The sequence below is a fragment of the Cornus florida genome, unplaced genomic scaffold (genome assembly GCF_030987335.1).
Source record: "Cornus florida cultivar Cherokee Brave unplaced genomic scaffold, ASM3098733v1 CherokeeBrave_3.0.0_Hap2_Chr02, whole genome shotgun sequence".
In the NCBI taxonomy this organism is placed as follows: Eukaryota; Viridiplantae; Streptophyta; class Magnoliopsida; order Cornales; family Cornaceae; genus Cornus; species Cornus florida.
In genome coordinates this window covers 62,379,793-62,402,948 of record NW_026775572.1, presented here as the reverse complement: position 1 = coordinate 62,402,948, position 23,156 = coordinate 62,379,793, and the positions used below count along the sequence as shown (strand labels likewise).

The following is a 23,156-nucleotide window of genomic DNA, read 5'->3' as shown; positions in this document are numbered from 1 at the left end:
ACATAATAAGTTAAAATTATGAATAAAAGAATTTATTGATTCTATAAATACAATAACAAAACAAGAAATATCACTACATAAACAAGTAAAAGAGTTGTCAGAAAAATGTTAAAGTAACCATATCAATGGTGTTGAAGAAAAAATTATGTGACACTCCATTGCTTAAATCCAAATATCATAAAATAAAAATAATAATAATAAATAAATTCTGAGACACTTCTTCGAGTGCCAATATCAGTTCCTTTTCCATATCTTCAAATAGATAGTCTTATTATACATATCTATCTTGGTGATGATTTTCACTGAAGAAGTACATATTGTAGTTTTAGGTGTTGCCATTTGAACTCAAATCGCATCACAATATATTCAATTCATCAACATAACATTGTCCAAGCAAAAGGGTTCTTGCAGAGCCTTTGGGAAAAAAATAGGGGAAAGAGTTATCTTCTTGTCAATCAAATTCAAAATCTGCCAAATTCTAGATTTCAGCACAAAATCCAAATTTCTTATTGATTGTTGACAATAAATAAGTCCCATGCTTTAGTTTAAACCATCGAGGCACCATTATATTATTTATTTATTTATTTATTTTTGAGTAACATTAAATTACTTCTCCATCTACGGCAAAAAAAAAAAAGGGAAAAAAAGAGGAAAAGATAGCAACGACATGTAAATTACCCTTATAATGAGGCCAATACCGTCCCAACTCACATCATTTATGCTTCAAAACAAAAAATACTCGATTTCTTTCATTGTAGATTTTGTCTAGCAAGTAGGAAAACTCTGCACTTTTTTTAGAAATCCTTTCAAACACTTCGCCAACAATCTCACTTCCAAAATGTTTGGTGAAAACTCCTTCCATGCCAGCTCTTAGGTGCATTATAAATGTGTGCGCATCAAATGGGGAATTCATCTTTGACCTCGGATCCATCATCTGCATTCTCTCAATAATGAAACACCCATTTTCTTCTACAAGCCTTGAAATTTCCTTGGGGGAGGGACAATACATAGGTATGTTAAATGAATCCACTTGAGCTTCACGAACTAATCCCTATAATAACGGTTTGCATTAAAGGGTTACACTAAAAATATAATGGAAATATGATTTAAGTGTTATGGAAATATAATTTTATGCACTAAAATATTATAAACGAATCACACTAAAATATTATATAAATATAATTGACAATTAAAGTAAGTTTTGTAGAAATTAAATCAATGAGAATATAGTAGTTTTGTATGATATTAGTTGCATGCGCGCGCGCGCACACACACACACACACACACATATATATATATGGACACACAATTTGAATATAATTGGTACATATAAAAGACATGAAATAAAATAAATAAAATATAAAAATAAGGTTAAAGAAAGGCTGGCCTGATATAGAGAGGCACGTGATAAACACGTTGACCTTAAAGTTGATAGCCCTACCCTACGTGCAGGTGCGGACGGTGCTAGTCAACTCTAAGATACAACCCAATCAGCTCTAAGCGGCGCCTCCTCTATGTGCACGACCACAGGAAGGCAAAAGGACCAAGTCTCTAATGTCGAGTTGCCCAAAATATTGAAATATAGATAAAATATATAAAAGATATCGATAGGAAAAACACAGGAAAAGTAATACAGAAGGGTATATTATCCCTTTGAGTGTGAATCCCATATATATAGGCCTCCTTAAAGAAGCCAAAACGGCAAACTCATTATTGCCATTATTTGCTATAATAAGACCCAATAAATTCTATACGTTATAACATTTATGTAAATTAATTCCGTAAGTTACAATATAAAATTCAAATAATGAAATTAAATAATAAAGGGATATTGAAATATTTCAAATGAGTTTTAAAATCTTTTAAAAATCTCAACATTAAGTGCAATATAGATTTATCAAAATGTAATGCATAATGCATATTCTGTGAGATATAAAATTATAATATTGGTGAATTTTGAAGTCAAAACTTAATGATCGAGTTGTAATCTTTGTTTATCTTAAGTCTTAGTCTTTTGTAGCTAAAAAGCAAGTGGCCCTTACTGTTGCATCCATTTAGAACATCATGTAATACAGGTAAGTATGTGAGGAACATTTGTGAATATTTTTAAGGTTGGGTACGAGAGCCAAGGTTGGAATTATCATTCATCGTAGTCCAACCGGTTGCACTTTATGTTCGAACAAGTAGCATTTTCTGAGCAAAAATAACTCTCGGGAAAAATCCAACCAGTTGCACTTGATAGTCCAACTGGTTACACTTTCGAACGACAAACACGTCAACTGGTTGCACCATCAAGTCTAACCGGTTGTATTAGCCTGGAGATGCAAAAAATCAGATTTTGGTAACTTTACAGTTTCCTGTTTGTACCCAAACTTGTAGGACAGTCCTTTAAAATCTTTTTCCACTTATTACAAGGATTTACTACTATATATATATATATATATATATATATATATATATATATATATATATATCACCTTTCTAAAAACCTAGGAAGAGATGCTGGTGGCTTCAATAGAAAATTAAAGTATTCATCTTTTACTCATCATTGAAGCTTTTTGAGAGAATTTCAAGAGAAATCTAATTGTTTATTTTTGAGAGCACACACTTAAACACAAGAGTGATTAGGAGTGATTAGGGTGATGTTTTACTGATCAATATGGAATATTCAGAGTCTACATCATATTACAATTTCATCAAAGCAGCATATTTTCTTACCAACTTCTTAAAATCAATTTTTGAAGAAAATGAGAAGAAGATTACACTTTAAAGGGATCAAGACAGTTGTGGGGTGTTGATTGATCTACCAACGATCTTTCCGTAGAAATCAAAAGTAATCCTAAGGTCGAGAGTTGTAGGACGGGGGAGTCGCAAAGTCAAAGATCGTTAGCAATTGGTTTTTGATAGAGTGAAAAGGTGTGAGCCTGAGTTAGAGTCGTTTTTACTTTGCTTCATATATGTGGATCTTTTTGTTCTAGATAACGTAGGTCACGAGATTTTTCCCACAATAATTAGTCTCTTCTGCTAATCAGGGTTTCCTAGCTAAAAATTCGGTGTCATCTCTCAAATTCTACTTACTTGTTTTCATTATTCTTGTGATTATCTATGTTTAATTGATCATAATTGTGTGAAATTTATTCAATCACGAAAATTGGACAAGTCGACCAATTCATCCCCTTCTGGGTCATTTAGAAAGTTAATCAAGACTTAATCAACTAACAGCTTTCGCACTGTATAACTCACATGTTCGTGTTATATTAATGCAATAAGAGTTATAGTTTTAACAAATTTCTCTATTCTCAAAATTGAATTGAACAAAACCTATCCTTTTATGAGCTTAATGTGATTGTATCATCAGTAATTTCAAAATCATTAATGAGTTATAGAAAAGAAAATCTTAAAATCATTGAGTTTATTGCCAAGAACCCCCACCATTATTTAGCAAAGGTTTCCCCTTTATTTTAGGCCATCTCAAACTACTTCACTTTGGGAAGATAGATCTTAATTGGTAGATATTATTTTTTTTCAAAAAATTACAACCTTGTCCTACTTTTGCACCTTTGTGAGGGCAAAAAATACCCACCAACCAAAGTATGACACCTGTACAAATGAAGTGCCCATCATAACCAACGTGTGTTCAGGTTTGAAACCCAAGTTCTGAATTACAAGTTTGGCCGTACCAAGGGAATGGGCCATTCTGCCCCATAGCGTCAGTTTGACCCAAATAAGTGAGCCAAACAAGCCATTGGGTTCAAAAGGAGACCTTCTCCTAGTAAAAGACTGATTCAGTAAGATAAGGAAAGAGATAGAAAAGTAAGGAAAGACTTGAACAAGAGATTTGAGTCTGAGAATGACACAATTAGGGTTTTCCTGTAAATAAAGAGTTCAAGATGCTTAATGAAAGGGAGACAGAAAAAAGGGCAAATGTAATGTCCTAAATTTTTTTAGCTTTTTTTGAATTTATTTATTTATTGCACCTTGTTATGCATTCCACGAGGGTCCCAGGGCTGTTTTGGTCATTTTCTTAAGATGAGGGTTTTAGAAGTGTATTTTAATTATTTTAATTCAATTAGAGGCAACAAGATTGAATTTAAAATCTTTTGGAAGTCGGGACGATTTTCGGGGGTTCGAGAACCTCTCCCAGTTCTCTTATTTTAAGTGAGGGGTATTGTAGACATTTTACACACTTATACATATATCTATATCTCAAAATTAGAGGAGATATTTTGGGGATCTTGTTGGCATTGAAATAGAAGTTCATGGGCAAGATAGTAAAAAGGGAGAATTGGTCTATACATCAAAGGCCTTCTTTTGAGACCATTATTGCTAGGGCTTTTAGGGATTTCAAATTTAGGGTTAGACATAGGGCTTGTTTTTTATAGCTAAGGGCATGTTTGGGTTCATAGAATTGAGGTAGGGATTCCTAATATTCTATACTTTGCCTTTTGTTTCCATTGATTCTTTACTTGGCTATATTGAATGCAAGGTTATGAATGGAACGAAATAACTTTCAAAAAAAAAAAAAAAAAGGTTATGAATGAAATGATAATTGAAGAAGATGTGATGAAAGCATGCTAGCATTGATGTATAAAATGTTTCCATTCCTTGCTAATGAAGTGTTGTTATTGAATAATTAAAGAATTGCTTAATTATGCCAAGGTGCTAGCATGATTTTGTTGATATGATTTACATTGGAAGCATGCTTGCTATTGAAGTATTGAGAATGCTATATTTGTGCTTAAATTGTAAGGAATGTCATGCTTGTGCTTTAATTCTAGAGAATGCTATGCTTATGCCATGGTTATTAAAGATATGAAATTAAAAGTTAATTGGATGTAATTGAATCATATGCATGGCATGACGGGAAAGATGTAACGAGAGGGATATTAGGCCATCTTAGAATGGTGAGGAAATTGAATAAGATTTGACAAGCTAGCCATCTTAGGATGGGCAGAAAAGAGAAAATTTTATAAATGGATTGGGTATCGCAATCTCGGTGCTAACTTGACCTAAAGGGAGCGTGGTTCGGTGTAGGACGTGAAAAAGTTGATACTAAGCCCCAAAAGGCCAAGTGTTTAGGGATAGTGTCAATCCCAGCTCGGTAAAGTTGGTTAGCGTAGGTGGGAATTTGGGTAGTAAAGGCTAAGTTTGGAGTCGATAGAAACAAATGTTGGGAAAATATGGGACATTGCATTGCATTCTATGCATATTTGTATTGAAATGCCTAAACACCATTGTTGAGATTGATTTATAAATTAGATGTTACTAAATCCCTAAGTATGATCCCGGCTTAATTTATTTTAACCCGTATATGTGATGTGTGGCTCAAGGGAGTCCAAAGTTGGTGCCTTAGGCATCCTCTACTGAGCCTTCGTTCTCACCCATTCCTTCAACATTTTTCCGGTCACGACGGCGATATGGTTGATGACAAACCCCCATATGTGTAGCTAGGGTTAACAAAAGCTTACTTTTATTATTTTTGTATCAAATGTATAGTTGATGTAAATCCTTGTTAAGCATTGTAATTGTGACTGAAAGGGTCTAAACTTGTATCTTTATTCCATCAGACTGTGTTTTTATGTAAATAATGTAACTCAATGGTTTTAAATGGATGTCTTGCTTTCATTTTCCATACTTACACATGTTTGATTATATAAGTATCTAAATTGATGAGTTATATTGTCAAATGCATGCTAGTAAGTTGGGACAGGGACAATGAGGTCAAAAATGATCAAGGAATGTCCGAAAATGGAGTTGGAAACAAGGATGGGACAAGAAAGGACAAGAATCATATTTTTATGGCAGGTAGAGCACTCTAAGTAGGCGGACGAGCGCTCATCTGGCAAGGCTTGCGCGCATAGGGAGGGGTTGGGGTGCCCTACGAGCATTCGTAGGGCACTGGACGAGCGCTCGTAATTAGGGGTATTATTTTTTTGAGGTGTTTCCAATGGCTTAGAAACTCCTCATGTGGGTCATATAGGGTATTGGAGAGGTTAGAATTCCCACGGCCATACCAGGAAACGAGTGGAGTGGCCAGAAATGACATTCTTACCCTTTTTAGCCCTAAAACGGGCGACCTTGAACCAATTCATTTTTCTTCAATTCTAATTGACCCTAAGTGACCACATATGGCCTAGAAGACAATTATAAGGTCTCCAATGCAATGAATGATCTAAAAATACTGATTTACCCTAATAACCCTAAGTTACACGAATGGTGATCGATGTCGGTTCCTTCATTCATAAGCATTCTAAAGTGATTAGAAATGACTTATAATACTTTATTTAGACTTCTAATGTCAGGTGCGGGTGCGGGTCATATATACTATTTTACCCTTAGTGTTCTCGGGTCGGATTGGGTCGGGTCAGGACCTGGTTAGCGATTTGGACCCCCAGGTTTGGGTCGTTATAGATTTGGTATCAGAGCGTGGTTCGAAAACCTTTCGGATGACGGGTAGTGCTTACCAAGACAGGGTAGAAGTCTGACTTGCATTGAATACATGTTTTGTGCTTAAATGTTTATGATTTTGAGAAACATGCTGACTTACTAAGTGCTTTGGTGTTTAAATGCCGGTATATGTTAAATGCATAGCTATGTGAATGAAAGGATGACTTGGTTCATGAAAATAATTAGTCATTTAAAGCACAATCTTTGAACTACATGTTTATTAATGATAAAAGCATGTTATTTGTAATTAAATGGCAAGTACTGAGCATACTTTATGCAAGCATGTTATGCATGGGAAGATGGTGAAGATTAAAGTAACGTTTAATTTCATATGATGATTTAATGATTACGAAATTCAATTAAATATGATAGGACACGATTATGTCAAGTTGTATGTCCCTGTTATGGTATGTAGACATGTGTGTATACACATATGTATATATAAATATATACGTGTATGTGGTTGAGCATGTGGTGGACACTACAATGGTAGGTGTTTGATGGTATGTAATTTACCGTGTGGGCTATAATTTGAGTAGACAGGGAGCTCGGTTGCTGTAATGGTTGTTTGGGGTGCTAGTTCTTATCAAATGAATTGCATAGGTTTCTGGCTCGTGGATTGAGCTATTGGGTGTAGGGCTATTCCATTATTCTCATTGTTTTCATAGTGTGATGCTTGGGGCACAACTTTAGAATGATTACATGTCTCATAGTGCAGTGTCCAGGGTGATATGTGTGAACTTTATGTGTTAGCGTATGGGGTCTTGTGACCGTGGAGGTCAGGCATACAACGTTAGATCTTCTAAAGGGACATGTGATTTTAAGAATTCGGTGTTTGTGAATTAGGTCACAATTTGGGGTGGCGGTTCTCTTCGAGTCGGTTTATGGTAAATACAATAGAGATTGGGAGAATTGGGAGTATAGTGTAGGGATGTATGTTTTGGGTACTTTAGTACGGTTTGACGAGACGTGTGCCTATAGTTGGTAAGAGGAATTATTATTTCTTAGTAGGTATAGATTGACCTAAGTGTTGTATGGGATCATGTCAGTGCAGGGTGACCGACTAGTTAATAAGACTCATTAGTTTATTCTAGAGATTGATTGGTTGAAGGGTGGTTTTCATTTTGGAAAGCTACAGGGATGTGTTAAGGATGTTTTGACTCTTGGTGAGTTAATTGCATGGTGCAGTTGTTGAGAGAGTCTCAAGGTTATATGTAGTGATCAGTTTTAGTTGGGCGATGCAGAATTACATAAGACAGGTAGTATGTGGTTGTTAAAATGTTCGGTTGTTTACGAGTAAGGTAAGGTATGGTAGGTATTATGTAAATCATGTTTTAGAATTTAAAAATTATGAACTGGAGTTATATTCCAGATATGTTTGGAGTATCGGAAGGTAGTACTAGTGGTTGAGGATCCAAAGGGATAGATTATTGAATTGAGTGATTTGGGATGAGGATAACCTTATAGGTTTAGCAGGTGGCCCAATTTGATTCGCGGCCAATAGTGTTCTAAGGAACGGTGAAGAGAAAAGGTAATGGTGTTGACACTAGGGCGTGAGGTTTCTTTGACTGGGTACGTAGGTTACCTTATGAAGAGTAGTTTGGGTAACCTATTATGTATTAGCAGCTGATTGTTACTGTAGTTGGGTTTGAGGGGACGGTTAAGTGTTAAGCACTCTGGTTACTGTGCCCATTTCTCCTTTTAGGATTTGTCAGCATGGCGTTGTCGTATATGGATTTTTTTTCTCATAACATGTTAATAGTCACTGTGGAGAGTGTCGAGGGTAATATATACATACTCTCGCATAGTATTTGTATCATCTTAGTGATACTAAGGGAGAAGTAATCTAGTGAAAGCTCATTAATTCGAGTTATCATTCGGGAAGAATGCTGACAAAGGTGATAAGACATAAGGTTTTTGTGTTGAGTAAAAGGATGGTTGACAATATGATCTGAATGTCTGGCTAAATTAAGTGGTTGCTTGCTAACCATAGTCAAGAATGAGGTTGGTTATGTGTCAGTCGGGACGGTGGTAGACTATTTCATCTTTTAGAGCCACGCAGGGCAGTATTGCCATATAGGCACATCATTCTTATGATGGGTCAGTGGGTTGCTATGACTGAGGTCACAAGACTTGTGTACGCAGTGTTCTTAGTTTTGTTATTTGGGGAGGTAAAGATGGAATAAATGTCAAGGTGTCATTTTATGGCATAGAGGTTACCATTTGGGGAAGACTGTTTCTGAGTAGAATGGGATACGGTGTCCAGTAGGCAGTGATCGTCCCTAGTGTTAAAGTATTGCGAGCATTGGTGATCTTGTTTGGTAGTCTCATTGCGAACGGTATGCTAGCAGTTGGCGTGCAAAAGTTGCATATCAGATTCGTTTTGTCTAGCATGTATATTGCGGTATTGCATATGCGAGGTTTTGGTGTTGAGATTCCTAGGTGTCTTCCAATAGGCATTGACAGTGTGAGATGGTTGATTAGTGGCGAGATCGCCTAGATTTGAGTCCGTAGTTTCATACGGGTATCTTATTTGGTTCTCTTCCTTGTGTGTAACGGGGTATTAGGTATGCCTGGATTTAGTTGTCAGTCTCTTATGAGAGCGGGATTTGTTAGCCTTTTTGTTTGCGCTGGTCCTGACAAGGACATTAACGGTACAAGTGTCATTTCTCCATTTAAGAGTTGTGCGCGGCCGCAAATGGGCAGGTCTGTGGCAGTTTATCTCTATTATAAGTGGTATCCGATAAAAGTTGGATTTGACTTACTTTCAAGAAGGGAGGCGAAGTCTTTGGGTTTAGTAATGTATGATTTGAGGGTGGTTTTGACCGGTGGGATGTGAGGCATAAGTTGCCAAGTTATGATTGTATGCTTCTATTCTCTGTTGCTAGTGATGATGGCTAGGAGATATGTCATGACTAGTAAGTTCGAGGATGATTAAGTGATGTGATGTCGGTCGTGTACCCGGATACATTCATAGAAGTTTGGTTTGAGGAGTACTTTGAGGGCAGGTGTCGGTGTAGTCTTAGGACTATGTAATTGGAGGTTTGAATGTGGGATTCTCTTGAGGAGTATTTGAGATAATTGATTCTGGGTTTGAGATTCCAGGCATGAGATAGTCTTATGAAGTGTTTTGATAAGGTAAGTGTTGGATCGAATGATGTCATAGAGTTTTTTTCTAGTACGGGTTGTTAGGAGTAGACCGGAAGGCTTTTACGCATGGTCGATGATTATGGTAATTAGTATTGGGTTGTTTTTAACTCGTTGTGAGTTGTATGATTAAAGTATGATTGAAATTTTTAGGACAAAATATAAGATAGTATAGCTATTGAGGTTATTTAAAGTGATGAATGGATAGTAAGTCAATTGCATGGTTGTCTTGTGGTTGTATGAGACTATATTTGAGGTTTGGACCTGAGGATGGGAACGACATTAGTGTTGAGGACGAATTGATGACGAGAGTGGCCTGGACAACCATTTCTCCTGAATCAGTCCCTCTTTAACACGATGTCGGGTCAAAGGTAAACAATTATTCTGAACGATTAGTGACAATGAGAGCATGGTGTGGCGCGTTATGTAAGTGTAAGTGTGACAATATGAATTTGGTCTGAAAGAGACTTTTAATTGGTGACAATAGTGTTTTTATAGATTCATGTTAATTGTCTCGGATGACGAGGTGCTTTAGACGGGACTACGTGTCCAATGAAATTGATGGATCGATCATTTGATTATTGAGATTATGTTTTGGGGATTTGTATCCTGAGTACGTGATAGTACATTTTGTGGTTCGTGTGACTCGTGCTTACGCTATCGTTGAAAGATTTTCTATTTACCCATTTTGAGAGATGTTAAGGATAATAAAACTAGAGGTTGCGATTGTTAATCGCTTGTACGGTTATGTGATGGTGTAGCTACGCATTAGGTAGCAAAGGAGTGGTTGTCGGGAATGTATCGACTGGGATTTGGGACTTAATAGGTAGTAGTTGGGATTCCTTTGTCTCGAGTTTCATGTATCCTTTAAAGGATAAGTTGAGGTTGGATGTCGCTAGTCTAGCAACCGTTTCTTTGTGGTCTAGTGACTATTTCTTTGTGGGCTTCGGAGCCCTATGTAGATGTGCAGGGTGTATTGGTGGTAGGGTGTCGTGTGTTGAGTACCCACATAGGGTGGTGAGCATTGTATTGTCGGAGACAGTGGTGTGTGATTGCCTATTGACATTCGGTGTCAAAGGCAATAAGGTTGTGAGCTCATAATCCATACAAGTTTTGTGAGGTTATCTCTGGGAAAAGGAACGATTGTAGGCCTCCTTCTTACGGAGGGTAGATTTCGAGGATGAAATCTCTTTAAGAAGGGTAGATTGTAAAGTCCCAGAATTATCTGAATTTTTTTAAAAAAAAAATTTTTGTGCCTCGTTTTGCTTGTTACAAGAGCCGTTTTGGTCATTTTCTTGAGCCGAGGGTTTCAGAAGTGTATTTTAATTATTTAAATCAATTAGATGTGACGGGATTGATTTTATAATCTTTCAGAAGTTGGGACAATTTCCGGGCTTGGGAACCTTTCCCGGTTCTCTCATTTTAAGTGAAGGGCATTGTAGACATTTTACACACTATCTCTACATTAGAGGAGATATTTTGGGGATCTTATTGGAATTGAAATAGAAGTGCAAGGGCAAGGGCAAGATGGTAATTGGACCACAAGTAAGTAAACATAAGATGTTGACACTTGGCAAGAAGAGGGCCACACAAGCTTTGGAAAACTTCGCAACCCCCCCTCCCCCCGGTCCACTTTCTTCTCATTCTCATCTCCTTCCTCTCTCTCTCTAAGTTTTCTATTTCTCTCTCCATATCTATCTATATACAATAAACACCAATTTTAAATTTTAGATTTAGGAGGTTTAGAGTGAGAATTTGAGGAACAGCAAGAAAGGAGAATTGATCTATACATCAAGAGCCTTTTTTTGAGACCATTATTTCTAGGGATTGGAGGGATTTTGAATTTAGGGTTAGCCTTGGGGCTTATTAGGCTAGCAAATGACATGTGTTGGGTGCACACAATTGAGGTAGGGATTCCTAATGTTCTATACTTTGCCTTTTGTTGAGTAATCTTCCATTGATTCTTCACTTAGCTATATTGAATGCAAGGTTATGAATGAAATGATAATTAATGAAAATGTGATGAAAGCATGCTAGCATTGATGTATAAAATGTTTCTTTTCCTTGTTAATGAAGTGTTATTATTGAATAATTGAAGAATTACTTAATTGTGCCAAGGTACTAGCATGATTTTATTGATATGATTTACATGGGAAGCATGCTTGTTATTGAAGTATTGAGAATGCTATACTTGTGCTTAAATGGTAAAAAATGCCATGCTTGTGCTTTAGTTATAGAAAATGCTATGCTTATGCTGTGGTTATCAAAGATATGAAATTAAAAGTTAATTCGATGCAATTGAATTATATGCATGGCATGGTGGGAAATATGTAATTAGAGGGATATTAGGCCATTTTAGAATGGTGAGGAAATTGAATAAGTTTTGACAAGCTAGCTATCTTAGGATGGGTGAAAAAAAGAAAATTTAAGAAATGGACCGGGTATTGCAAGCTCAGTGCTAACTCGACCTAGAGGGGGTGCAGTTCGGTGTAGAACGTGAAAAAGTTGATATTAGGCAAAAGGCCAAGAGGCCAAGGATACTGTTAATCCCAGCTCGGTAAAGTCGGTTAGTATAGAAGGGAATTGGGGCTAGTAAAGGCCAAGTTTGGAGTCAATTAAGACTAAGGTTGGGAAAATATAGGACATTGCATTGCATTCTATGCATACTTGTATTGAAATACCCAAATACCATTGTTGAGATTGATTTGTAAATTAGATGTTATAAATCCCCAAGTATGATCCCAGCTTTCTTTTCTCCTATATGTGTGATGTGTGGCTCAAGGGAGTCCAAAGTAGGCGTCTTAGACATCTGCTACTAAGCTTTTGTGCTCACCCTTTCCTTTAACATTTTTTAGGTCATGACGGCGACGTGGTTGATGACAAACCCTCATATGCGTAGTTAGGGTTGATAGAAGCTTACTTTTATTATTTTTGTATCAAATATATAGTTGATGTAAATCTTAGTAAAGCATTGAAATTGTGACTGGAGGGTCTAAACTTGTATCTTTATTCCATCAGACTATGTTTTAGTATAAATGATGTAACTCAAAGTTTTTAAATGGATGTCTTACTTTCATTTTCCATACTTATGCATGTTTGATTATATAAGTATCTAAATTGATGAGTTATGTTGTCAAATGCATGTTAGCGAGTTGGGACAGGGGCAATGAGGTAAAAAATGATCAATGAATGTCTAGAAATGGAATCGGAAACAAGGACGGGACAAGAAAGGGCAAGGAGCCCATTTTTAGGGTAGGTCGAGCACTCAAAGTAGGCGGACGAGCGCTCGTCTGGCAAGTCCTGTGTGTGCAGGGAGGGGCTGGGGTGCCCTATGTGTGCTCGTAGGGCACTGGACGAGTGCTCGTAAATAGGGGTAGGTGCTATTTTTTTGAGGTGTTTACGATGGCTCTGAAACTCCTCGTATGGGTCCTACAGTGTATTTTAGAGGTTGGGATTCCTACGGCCCCGTCGGGAAACGAACAGAGTGGTCGGATATGAAATTTTTACCCTTTTTAGCCCTAAAACGAGCGACCTTAAACCATTTCATTTTTCTTCAATTCTAATTGACCCTAAGTGACCTCACATGGCCTAAACGACAATTATAAAGTCTACAATGCAATGAACAGTCCAAAAAGATCAATTTACCCTTGTAACCTTAAGTGACCCGAATGGTGATCGATGCCAGTTCCTTCATTTGTAAGCATTCTAAAGTGATTAAATTAAGATTCGCAATTTGGTTCCCATGAAAAAATTGTTGGTGGTCAAATCAAGCTCTGCAATTTGGTTCAGAAGACTGGTTTGTTGGTTTCTTATGCCTTTTTTGTCAATGATTTATTCATCATTGTGAAGGCAGATATTTCTACTACAAAGACAATTGATGAGGTGCTTAAGAGGTTTCATGAGGTGTCTAGTCTTGCAATGAACAAAGATAAAAGCTCAATGATTTTCTCGAAGGCTATTAGAGGGAAGAGAAGAGTCTTACAGGTTCTTCAAATGAAAAATAAAGATTTTCCAATTAAATATCTTGGAATTACTTTAGCAAATAGAGCTCTAAAGTCTGCAGATTACAAGGGATTATTTGATAAAGTCAACGCCAGGCTTGATCATTAGAATATAATCAATTTGTCTTTGGCAGGTAAGATAGAGCTTATTAGATTAGTTCTTTATTCTTTAGTGTATCATTGGGTTTTTGGATTTAAAATCCAATGGGGTTGTTTTATTGCTTTGGACAAAAAGTTTAAACACTTTTTGTGGAGTGGGAAATTGGATTCAAGAAAGATGTCACAACTCAAATGTAGTCAAGTCACACTGCCTTATACAGAAGGAGGTTTCAATCTTCGAAGAATTTCTGATATTGATTTTGCTGCAAAAGTTTCTATCTGTTGGGATTTTCTGAAGAACAAGGAGACTCTATGGGTGTAGTGGATACATGCTCGATACTTACAACATAATAATTTCTGGATGGTTGTCCCAAGGGTTCAAGATTCAAGTATCTGGAAGCAACTTCTGGATACCAGGGATTTCATTCAAGAAAATGTGATGTACAAAATTAGAAATGGTGCTTTTTTTAACATGTTATTTGACCCTTGGTGTGCAGGTTTGTCTTTGGTCCAGAGATTTGGTGCTAATATGTTTAGAAATTTTGATAAACAAGCTACTGCAGTAGCTCTTATTGTTGACGGTGGGTGGTTGTTTACTCCTTTCTTTCCAGAGGAGGCTGTTGAATTCATTGCTAACATAACTTTGAAGGCTGGAGATTATATAATTATTTGGATTTATGGTGATTTCAGTCTGAAAAATGCCTAGACAGCTTGTAGGGCTAGGGGGCAAGTGGTTAGGTGGAAGGACCTGTGTTGGAAATTTTGCAGACCAAGGATTACTGCTATATTTGTAATCATTATGCATAACAAAAATCTGTTATGTGTTAATTTACAAAGATGAGGCTTTTATGGACCATTTGTCGCAATTGCGTTCAGGAAGAAGATTCAAATAATCATTTGTTTTGTACCTGTGTGTATGCTGTTGCCGTATGGCAGCAGGTTGTGATTTGGTTGGGAAATCGTGATATTAGCTTAGTTTATTTGTGGAATGGATGCTACAAATTACAAATGATAAGGGGAGTAAGTCCAAGATTTTGAAGGGACTATTTTCAATCTTTATTTGGAAGATTTGGTTGGAAAGAAATTTAGCCTTACATAGAGGTGTCAAAGCTTCTTCTGCTGCTACAAATAATATTATTTGGGAAGTTTTGCATTTCTTTTCTTTTGGTCTAGCAAATATACTAGCTATTTTTGATGTTGCTTGATGTTTTTGTTACTAGTTTTTAGCTTGGTTTGGAAATGGAATTGCTCCATTTCATGTTTCTTTGTAGAGAGGGGTGTGCCTCTCTATTGTATTTTGTACTTTATTTTTCTATTTTGAAAATTTATAAAATCAACCCATTCAAGAAAAAAAAGGAAAAAAAAAAAAGAAATGACTTTTAAGACTTCATTTAGACATCCAATGTTGGGTACGTGTCATATAGACCATTTTACCCTTGGTGTTCTTAGGGAGGGTTGGTTTGGGTCAGGACCCGGTTAGCAATCCGAACCTGGGTTTGGGTCGTTACAGCAAAGCCCCCAAATAAAAGAGATACTATTCTCCACATCATAACTACATTCTGACCTGATTCCCAATAAACGAGATATGTAAGCAACCTAAGTAATACTAGGGTCGGTCCCCAATCTAAAGATCATCCAATTCGTCTCTGAACAATTCCTAATACCAAATTGAATGTTATTTTAAGAAATTCTCTGAGTTTCTATTAAGTGTTCGTGGATAGAATTTTTCATTTGAGCTCTTGAGTTAGTCTAGAGATTTTATGCACCTACAACTTTAAAGACAAATAAGTCTTAAAAACAAATTATAGGACAAAGAAGTCCAACATTTGAAGTCTTATTTCCAAACAGTTCTATAAAAACTATAGGGTTAATTACACTCACACCCCCTGAGATTTTTCCTATTGACAGCCAGATGAAAGTTGACCCATTTTTGAATAATAACACCCCTTCAAGTTTGGAAAAATTAACAATAACACCCAACCACCTCAAACATAAAGTGAATTTACCTTAGTACCCTTTAACTTGTGGATTGACTAATTTGAATAATGAAATTACTATTTTAACCTTTTTCTAATTATTTAATAGATAAAACTAACCCTCTCTCTATATATATTATATGTGTGTGTGTGTGTGTGTGTGTGTATATGCGCATACACATGCTCTCTATCCCAAATCAACCCCAAAAAAATTAACTCTAATTTCAGTTCCTATGAATCCACAACAATAAAGAACCAAGAACAAAATAAATATAATACACATTTATACATATATGAATGATACAACAATTTAAAGCTTAGGACCAAGTCTATAGGCAACCTTGCTTCTTTAACCACAGAAATAGATTCCTTTATATTCTTCACATTGCAATCAAAATTCATAGCCCATTGATTCAAATTGTACGCACCGACCTTCAACAACTTAATCTCTTCAAATCCATAGTAAAGGAGGGGATGGTGGGTGGTGTTTGGGTATACAAAAAAAAAAAAAAAAAAAAAAAAAAAAAGGTGAAAAAAAATCCCTATTTTAACTCTTATCTATACAATTACATAATATTATATTTTTATATATAACTTACACAAAGTAAAAGATACATAAGATAATAGATACAGAGAGAATACCCAGAAGAAAATCACCCATCCACCGCCGGCAATGCCGAAGACGGCAGCAGCAGAGTCGCCTAGAATTAATAATTAAAAGACCCAATTGCAAATCCCAATCCAATAATAGTGGCTGACAGTTGCTAGTCATGAATGGGAAAGTTGGAGACCGACATTATTCGTAATCTTGAATTCTGTAGGATCTATCGCCATAACTTGTGCCACCAATACCTACCCAAAATCCAGAATTGACAACAAAATATGCAATCATTTTGTGACACTAAGGAGGAAGAGCACAAAGGCGGTGGTGATGCAGCCTACAGCTACGATTTGGGGTAGAGGTCGCGGTGGAGAGAGAGAGAAGGGGTGGGCTGTGGTGATGGTAGGTGGTGTAAGGGTGGACAGAAGGTGGCCACAGTGGGAGAATGTGGTAGTGGCCCTGGTGATGGTGGTGGTTGTGTATATGTATATGTCTATATATATATATATATATATATATATACACACACACACACACACATACACACATATAATAGAGATAAATAGTTAATTATATTTCTATTTTGGTGGTGGCGGTGACGGCGATAAGTGGAGAGATATAGAAGGGTTGGATGGAGGTGGATTGTGGTTGTGGTGGCGGTGGCGGTGGCGGTGGCGGTGGCGGTGGCGGAGGTGGATTGTGGTGGCAATGGCAGAGGTTGGTTGTGATGGCGATGGTGGGATGGGGGAGAATAAGAGGTTAGAGAGAGAAAGTAGGGAGATGGGTTAATATTGTTTATTCCAAAAATAAGGGTATTTTGGTCATTTAATGGTTTTTATATTTGAGATTAAAAATAAGGGTTAATTACAATGACACCCCCGATAGTCATATACAAGTTGACTCATTTCTGGACAATAACACCCCACCAGGTTTAATAAAGTTAACAAAGACACCCCAAATAGTCACCACACATGGTGAATTGACAATGTTACCCTTGACCTATTTGAAATATGACATTTTTTAATCTTTAAAATTCATTTTTCTTGGACCAAACTACCATTTTAAATAGGTCAAATTATCCTCAACCTTCCTATTTGCATCACTCCCTCATCCGTGCCATCCCATTACCTATATTCGCTGCCATCTCTCTTACCACTTACCGCTACAACCACCACTCACCATTAAAAACATAACCCACCAAAATAAGTACCCAGCTCAAACCTCCCATAATCATCTTTAAGGTCGAAACAGATACTCTACGATAGTGGTGATGATGAGTAGTAGTGCTCGTGGTTGTACGTGGTGGTAAGAGGTGGGGCAAGTTCAGAGCAATTTGAGTTGTTTATGTTGATAGTTCCAAAGATCAAACAGAGACACAATATAACCCTTTTATCTTGATTCTCTTTGGCAACAAGAGACCCATATAGAGAACCCAAGTTAGCCGCAGTTGTTATTGAAGATTAATTAGAGTAGCTATAGTCTCAATTGTTGTCATAAAGAAGCTTGATCGGACTGAGAATTGACCTTAGCTGAAGTTTCCATTGTTGCCAGATTGAAGATCCATTTAATTCGATGAGAGCACAGAACTACACAGACCTCAACATGGGCTCCAAATAAACCCAATAACTATAGCGATTGTCCACACAGCTCTGGTGAGAGCTTTAGAACACATCTCGGTTAGGTGAAGACAAATCCAACTAGTGACAGCCGCAACATAGATTTGAGAGTTAGTGCTAAATTGATATATATATATATATATAAAATTGTAATAGACCAAAAAGCTCATCAAGATATCGCTGGTGTGAGCCTAGAAACTTTAACAATTAACCGATGAGAACAGTTCCGGCAACACCCAACAACTACCACTGAATCCGGTGAAAGATTCGAATAACAGATAGAAAATGATGTAAATTACACAGTGTTACGTTTGGAACCGATAATGGATCAGTACTCATCGACGGTTAAGAGGTTGTAGTTGGCAGCAACGGGCGGCAAACTGGGCAACTGGGAGTGCTGGTGGTTTCGGTGGTCTCAGCAAGCGCCAATCAATTAAGCACGTGGTAATGATAGAAGAATTTTTTTCCTAGCTATTGTGGTGGTGGCTGTGATAAGTAGTGGTGGTAAGAGGTGAAGTAATCCATGGTTGTGGATGCAGAGAAATGATGGCCGCGATTATGGTTGAAGAGATAGGGGGAAGAGAAGGGGTGGATGGCTGGGCTTGAAAATCCTAATTAGTATGGACAAAGTTGTCATTTTACAAGTTGAGATATTTTTTATTTTTATTATTAAAATGAATTATATATTAAAGGGTAATATTGTATTTCCAACCTTGTAAGGACCTATTTTGTTCAAAATTCTTACAGGGGTGTCACTGCTCAAAAAAACCTAACTCGTATATGGCTGTTATTATGACAAACCTCATGTAGTGTCATTGTAACTAATCCTAAAAATAAATAAAATATTAAATGGTAAAATAGGTATTTCACTCCTTTTCCTGTTTGGATTTAAAATTTGACAGAGGTGTTATTGTTAAAAAATTGTTTAATTTTCATCTGACTGTCAATATAGCAAACCTTAAGAGTGTGAGTGTAATTAACCAAAACTATAATAGTTCTATTACCCCTTTCATTCATCACTCTTACAATTTTTTTGTTTCCCCTCTTCCTTTGATCTTCACGTCTTTTGGTTCTCTTCTTCGTGTTTTCATATTCTTCTGACATCTTCTTTCACCATCATCCACCACTATTTCAAGCGATTTAAGTATGTAATATTTGTATCCACTTTTTGTTTAAAATTTGTGTTTTTGATTTGGGTTTTAATGGTTTTTAGTTTGCATTCATCATGAACCCATCCCAACCAATCTGTGATACGAACTATTCCAAGAGCAGACTCATTCCACAAACATTAAGTTCAGGTCTAACTGGGTTCTGGAATTTAAGTTGTTGTGTAACAATACAATGAAACAAACATGGAATTCTTTATGAGCAGTTTTGGAATTTAAGTTTACATATTGACCGACTTTAGTAAATGAGAATAAAATTGGATTATATTTTAAATTTGGTAAGGTCTACAGGATTGCGTAAGGAAAAAATGGATGACAAATTTGGATTATATTTTTAATTTGGTATGGTCTACAGGATTTAAAGTGTTGATTGGTACTTTGTTACCAAAGGGCAATACCGGAAAAAATAGGGCAAAAAAAGTCCTGAACTAACTTCCTATTTGAAAATAAATTTTAAAAGTGGTACTTCATTGTCCTAATAAAAAATTTGTAGGACTTACTTGTCTTTAAATTGCAAAATTAGCACTAGACTGTAATTTTGTAGCTTCAATTGAAAAGCTGATTACTGACTAACCTCATTCACCATATCCATGAGTATAGACCCAATGAAATCAAACAGCAGACCTGCTGACCGCTGAGAATAATGGATATCATCCGAAAGACCAGGCATGAGCACCACCATCATCCCTCCAGCCACAATCTCTTTAGCTCTAGCATTCAGAAAGTTCTTCATGTCTTTTGTAAATTGAGCTGCATAAGCATTTGCTACTTCTTCGGACGCACTTGTGTAGTAAATTCTCCCCTTGTTCCATGCTCGTGAGTTTTTGTCGAGCAACTCTTCAGGCAACTTAGAAAGCCATTGGAGTGCAGTGGAGGAATACACAAAATGGAGAGAGGACTCCGGGAATAAGCGGCCATGAAAAGAACCTGGCACTCCAGCAGCAAAGTATTGCCTATCATGAGGGAGGGATGCGAAAAGTGCATTGAAATCATTGGCTGCATGATCGTTGAAGAACACTTGGAATTTGGGTGCTTTAGAAGCATTGCTTTGGGAAAGACACTTTTTTTCCATGGCTTCAAGTACATTTTGCATGGCAATGAAGGTATTTGGCCCGACAGAACATCCCAAATCTGCTATGCACAATGTGCTTGAATTAGAAATGAGGCTTTTTATGTCGAGCTTCTTTGCAATTGCTTCATCGATCATTTCTTGAGCATAATTTGCAGATTCTTGCTGTAAAATCGAAAAAATATGTTACTGCTCTTGTTGCTATAATCATCATTGTCATTGCTATCAGATTCGGAATGCTTTGATCATCATTAACAAATCCAATTAGTGCATGGAATAGTAAAAACTACTTGATTCCACCTCAAAGGTGGCGAAACCTAGTTATATGTCATGACAGAATCTGTTATACCGGATGGTATTACTATATTGAAAAATCTATGATTCATTAAAAAAAATTCCCCCTCTTTCAATATATGAGCTCATTTCTGCTATAGTTCTTGAAATATGCTATTCAAATTGGGAGAAGGGCATCCATAATAGAACTATTTTAAAATGAGGCTGAAAACCGGGGTATAATATTGAATATGTCTTTGACATATCTGTTGGACATCCACCTCACATATATATCTAAAATTCACGTTCTCTTTATAATTATTCATAAAACCATTCTGTTATGTTTGTTTTAATATGAATTATCCAAAAACAAAGGAAATACTCATATTGGACTCTGTATGATAGAATACCATTGTATCCTAGGAAATAATGGATTAGTATAAAAAATTGTGAATATTTAGTTGCATTCCATTATCTATAGGTTAGTGTATTTGATGGCTGAACATACCAATATAGACTTTAACATGATAGAGAACAAACTAATTTGCAAATTACTGAAATTTGCAAATTATGGTTGAATTGATTCTGTAATGTATGTATACCTCATGTTTGAAGCAACAGTTACAGTTTTTATGGCCTATTCAAGTATCTTCCCTAGAAGATGGAAAATAAAGGATATGGTATGTTCAAGTATCTTCCCTAGAAGATGGCAGACTAACGGGTCAGTGACCTAACGGTTTTAGGCCCTTATCTTTTAAAAGAAGGTCAAAGGTTCAAGCCAAGTGGAGGGACTTGTGGGAGTACCAAAAAAAAAAAAAAAACAAAACAAAAAAAAAAAAAACACCCAAGTATCCCATTGCCAGGTTTAGCAAAACATGAACCGATAGACAACAAAGAACAGTACTAACTCACAAACTGATTTAGTAATTTCAACAACCAAGTAAAAAATGAGCTACAACATAGCCTCCAGAAACTAATCATTAAATAAATAAATAAAAAACCCAAAATTCAAAGATTTATACTTCAGCCATCAGTTTATTTGGTTTATCAGTATCTGTTTTACATTTTCCAGTTAGGGGGCAAACTGTATGGATACAAATTTCTGAATATTTTTTTCCTGTTTTTGGAATTTGAATACTTCTATGTCAAAAAATATAAAATTCTTTTCCGTTACGAATTACTGAAAGAATTATGTTTATTGGAGGGAATAAGTCACCCAATTGAGTGAAATGTTAAATTCATCACCACCATAAGCCTTGGCAAATCTAATAATTTATAGCACAAGAGTACCTATTCAACAAAATAATCAGATGCTGATATACACACATATATACATGTAATCTAGTACCTGATAGGTGGAGTTCTTGGTGTAGCTGTAAGTGCCATCTCCACCTTTCATCGGATATGACTCTGTCATTGCGACTGCTTCCTTGTTGCTCATCTTTCTCTCTCCGCCAAATTATTTGTGTCAGTTCAGAGCTCTTTGCTATATTATACGTAGTACTATATATATATACACACACAGGCAAAATAGATAGATGGATAATGTTTACTTTTGGCTATGATAGTCTCTTACAATTGGTAGGTATGAACGTGGGGTCCACAGAACGCTGTTACTATATATATATATATATATATATATATGTAGTCTGCATTGGCGGCTCCTTCGTGCCGTATATATGTAGTCTGCATTGGCGGCTCCTTCGTGCCGTGTAACACTGACGATTATAGTACCATTTTTTCACTTTGTAGCTGTAAGTGCCATCTCCACCTTTCATCGGATATGACTGACACACACACACACAGGCAAAATAGAATAATAGATAGATGGATAATGTTAAGACACCTTTGGCTTTGATAGGCTCTTACAATTGGTAGGTATGAACTTGGGGTCCACAGAACGCTGTTACTATATATATATATATATAGATATATATGTAGTCTACATTGGCGGCTCCTTCGTGCCGTGTGACACTGACGATTATAGTACCATTTTCTCACTTTGTTGGACCAAATAAGAATTGACGATTCTATTACCATTTTGTCACTTTGTAAATTTTCAACAAAATTGTCCATCATTCGTTACGAGTGACGTAGTAAGACCCGGACAAACATGTTACTTGTTGGGGATTGTCAATGGTTGAAGTGGGAGTTGGAAAGCTTTTCCACTAACCAAATTTTAGATATTTTGACAAAACGACCCGAAAATGAAACACGATTGTTTCAATGAAAAACTCAATTGGGTGACTAGACAGGTCACGTGTGAATTGTACTTTTCACTTTGTGAGTTCTCAAACTTCAATCCTGGTAATAAAAAATATAAGAAAAAAAATTACAGCTTGGTCATTCTTTTGTACCTTAAGTTTCATTTGGTTGGAGAATGGAAAGACAGATGGATGAGAAATTCTTAAAGAAGGGAATGTGTCTTTCCCGATTTATGTTTGGGTGAATAAAATGAATAGTAAATAGGATGGATGGACAGATAATTTTTTTTTATTTGCTAGGTAGAAGGGGAAGAGAGTTTTTTTTTTTTTTTTTTTTTTTTTTTTTTTTTTTTTTTTTTTACTAATATAGGCCCTCAGTGTATGAAATAATAAAAATTTAAGTAAAATGCAAAAAAGCTCTCCTGAACTTTACTTTTTCTCAAGAAACCCCTTTGAACTTTTATTTTTACAGAAAACCCCCTAAACTGTTCAATTTTTTGCAAAAAAAACCAAGTGACACTGTTTCGGTTGGATTTGTCCGTGTGACCCATGCTGTA

The 23,156-nt window shown here is 36.3% G+C and overlaps 1 protein-coding gene across 2 annotated transcripts; it reads right to left on the bottom strand.

The window, feature by feature from the left end:
* Positions 1-539: 539 nt before the first annotated feature.
* Positions 540-21,947, bottom strand: LOC132295137 (loganic acid O-methyltransferase-like). Of its 2 annotated transcripts, none has more exons than XM_059793259.1 (3): positions 21,744-21,947; positions 19,628-20,287; positions 540-988 (listed from the first exon to the last, which is right to left on the bottom strand). In XM_059793259.1, the coding sequence occupies exons 1-3, from the start codon at positions 21,834-21,836 to the stop codon at positions 713-715; spliced, it is 1,029 nt and encodes a 342-aa protein (XP_059649242.1). In that variant the 5' UTR covers positions 21,837-21,947; the 3' UTR covers positions 540-712. The 2 variants fall into 2 exon arrangements, with proteins under 2 accessions (XP_059649242.1, XP_059649241.1); XM_059793258.1 differs by having other exon boundaries at positions 540-1,051; positions 21,744-21,942.
* Positions 21,948-23,156: the final 1,209 nt, after the last annotated feature.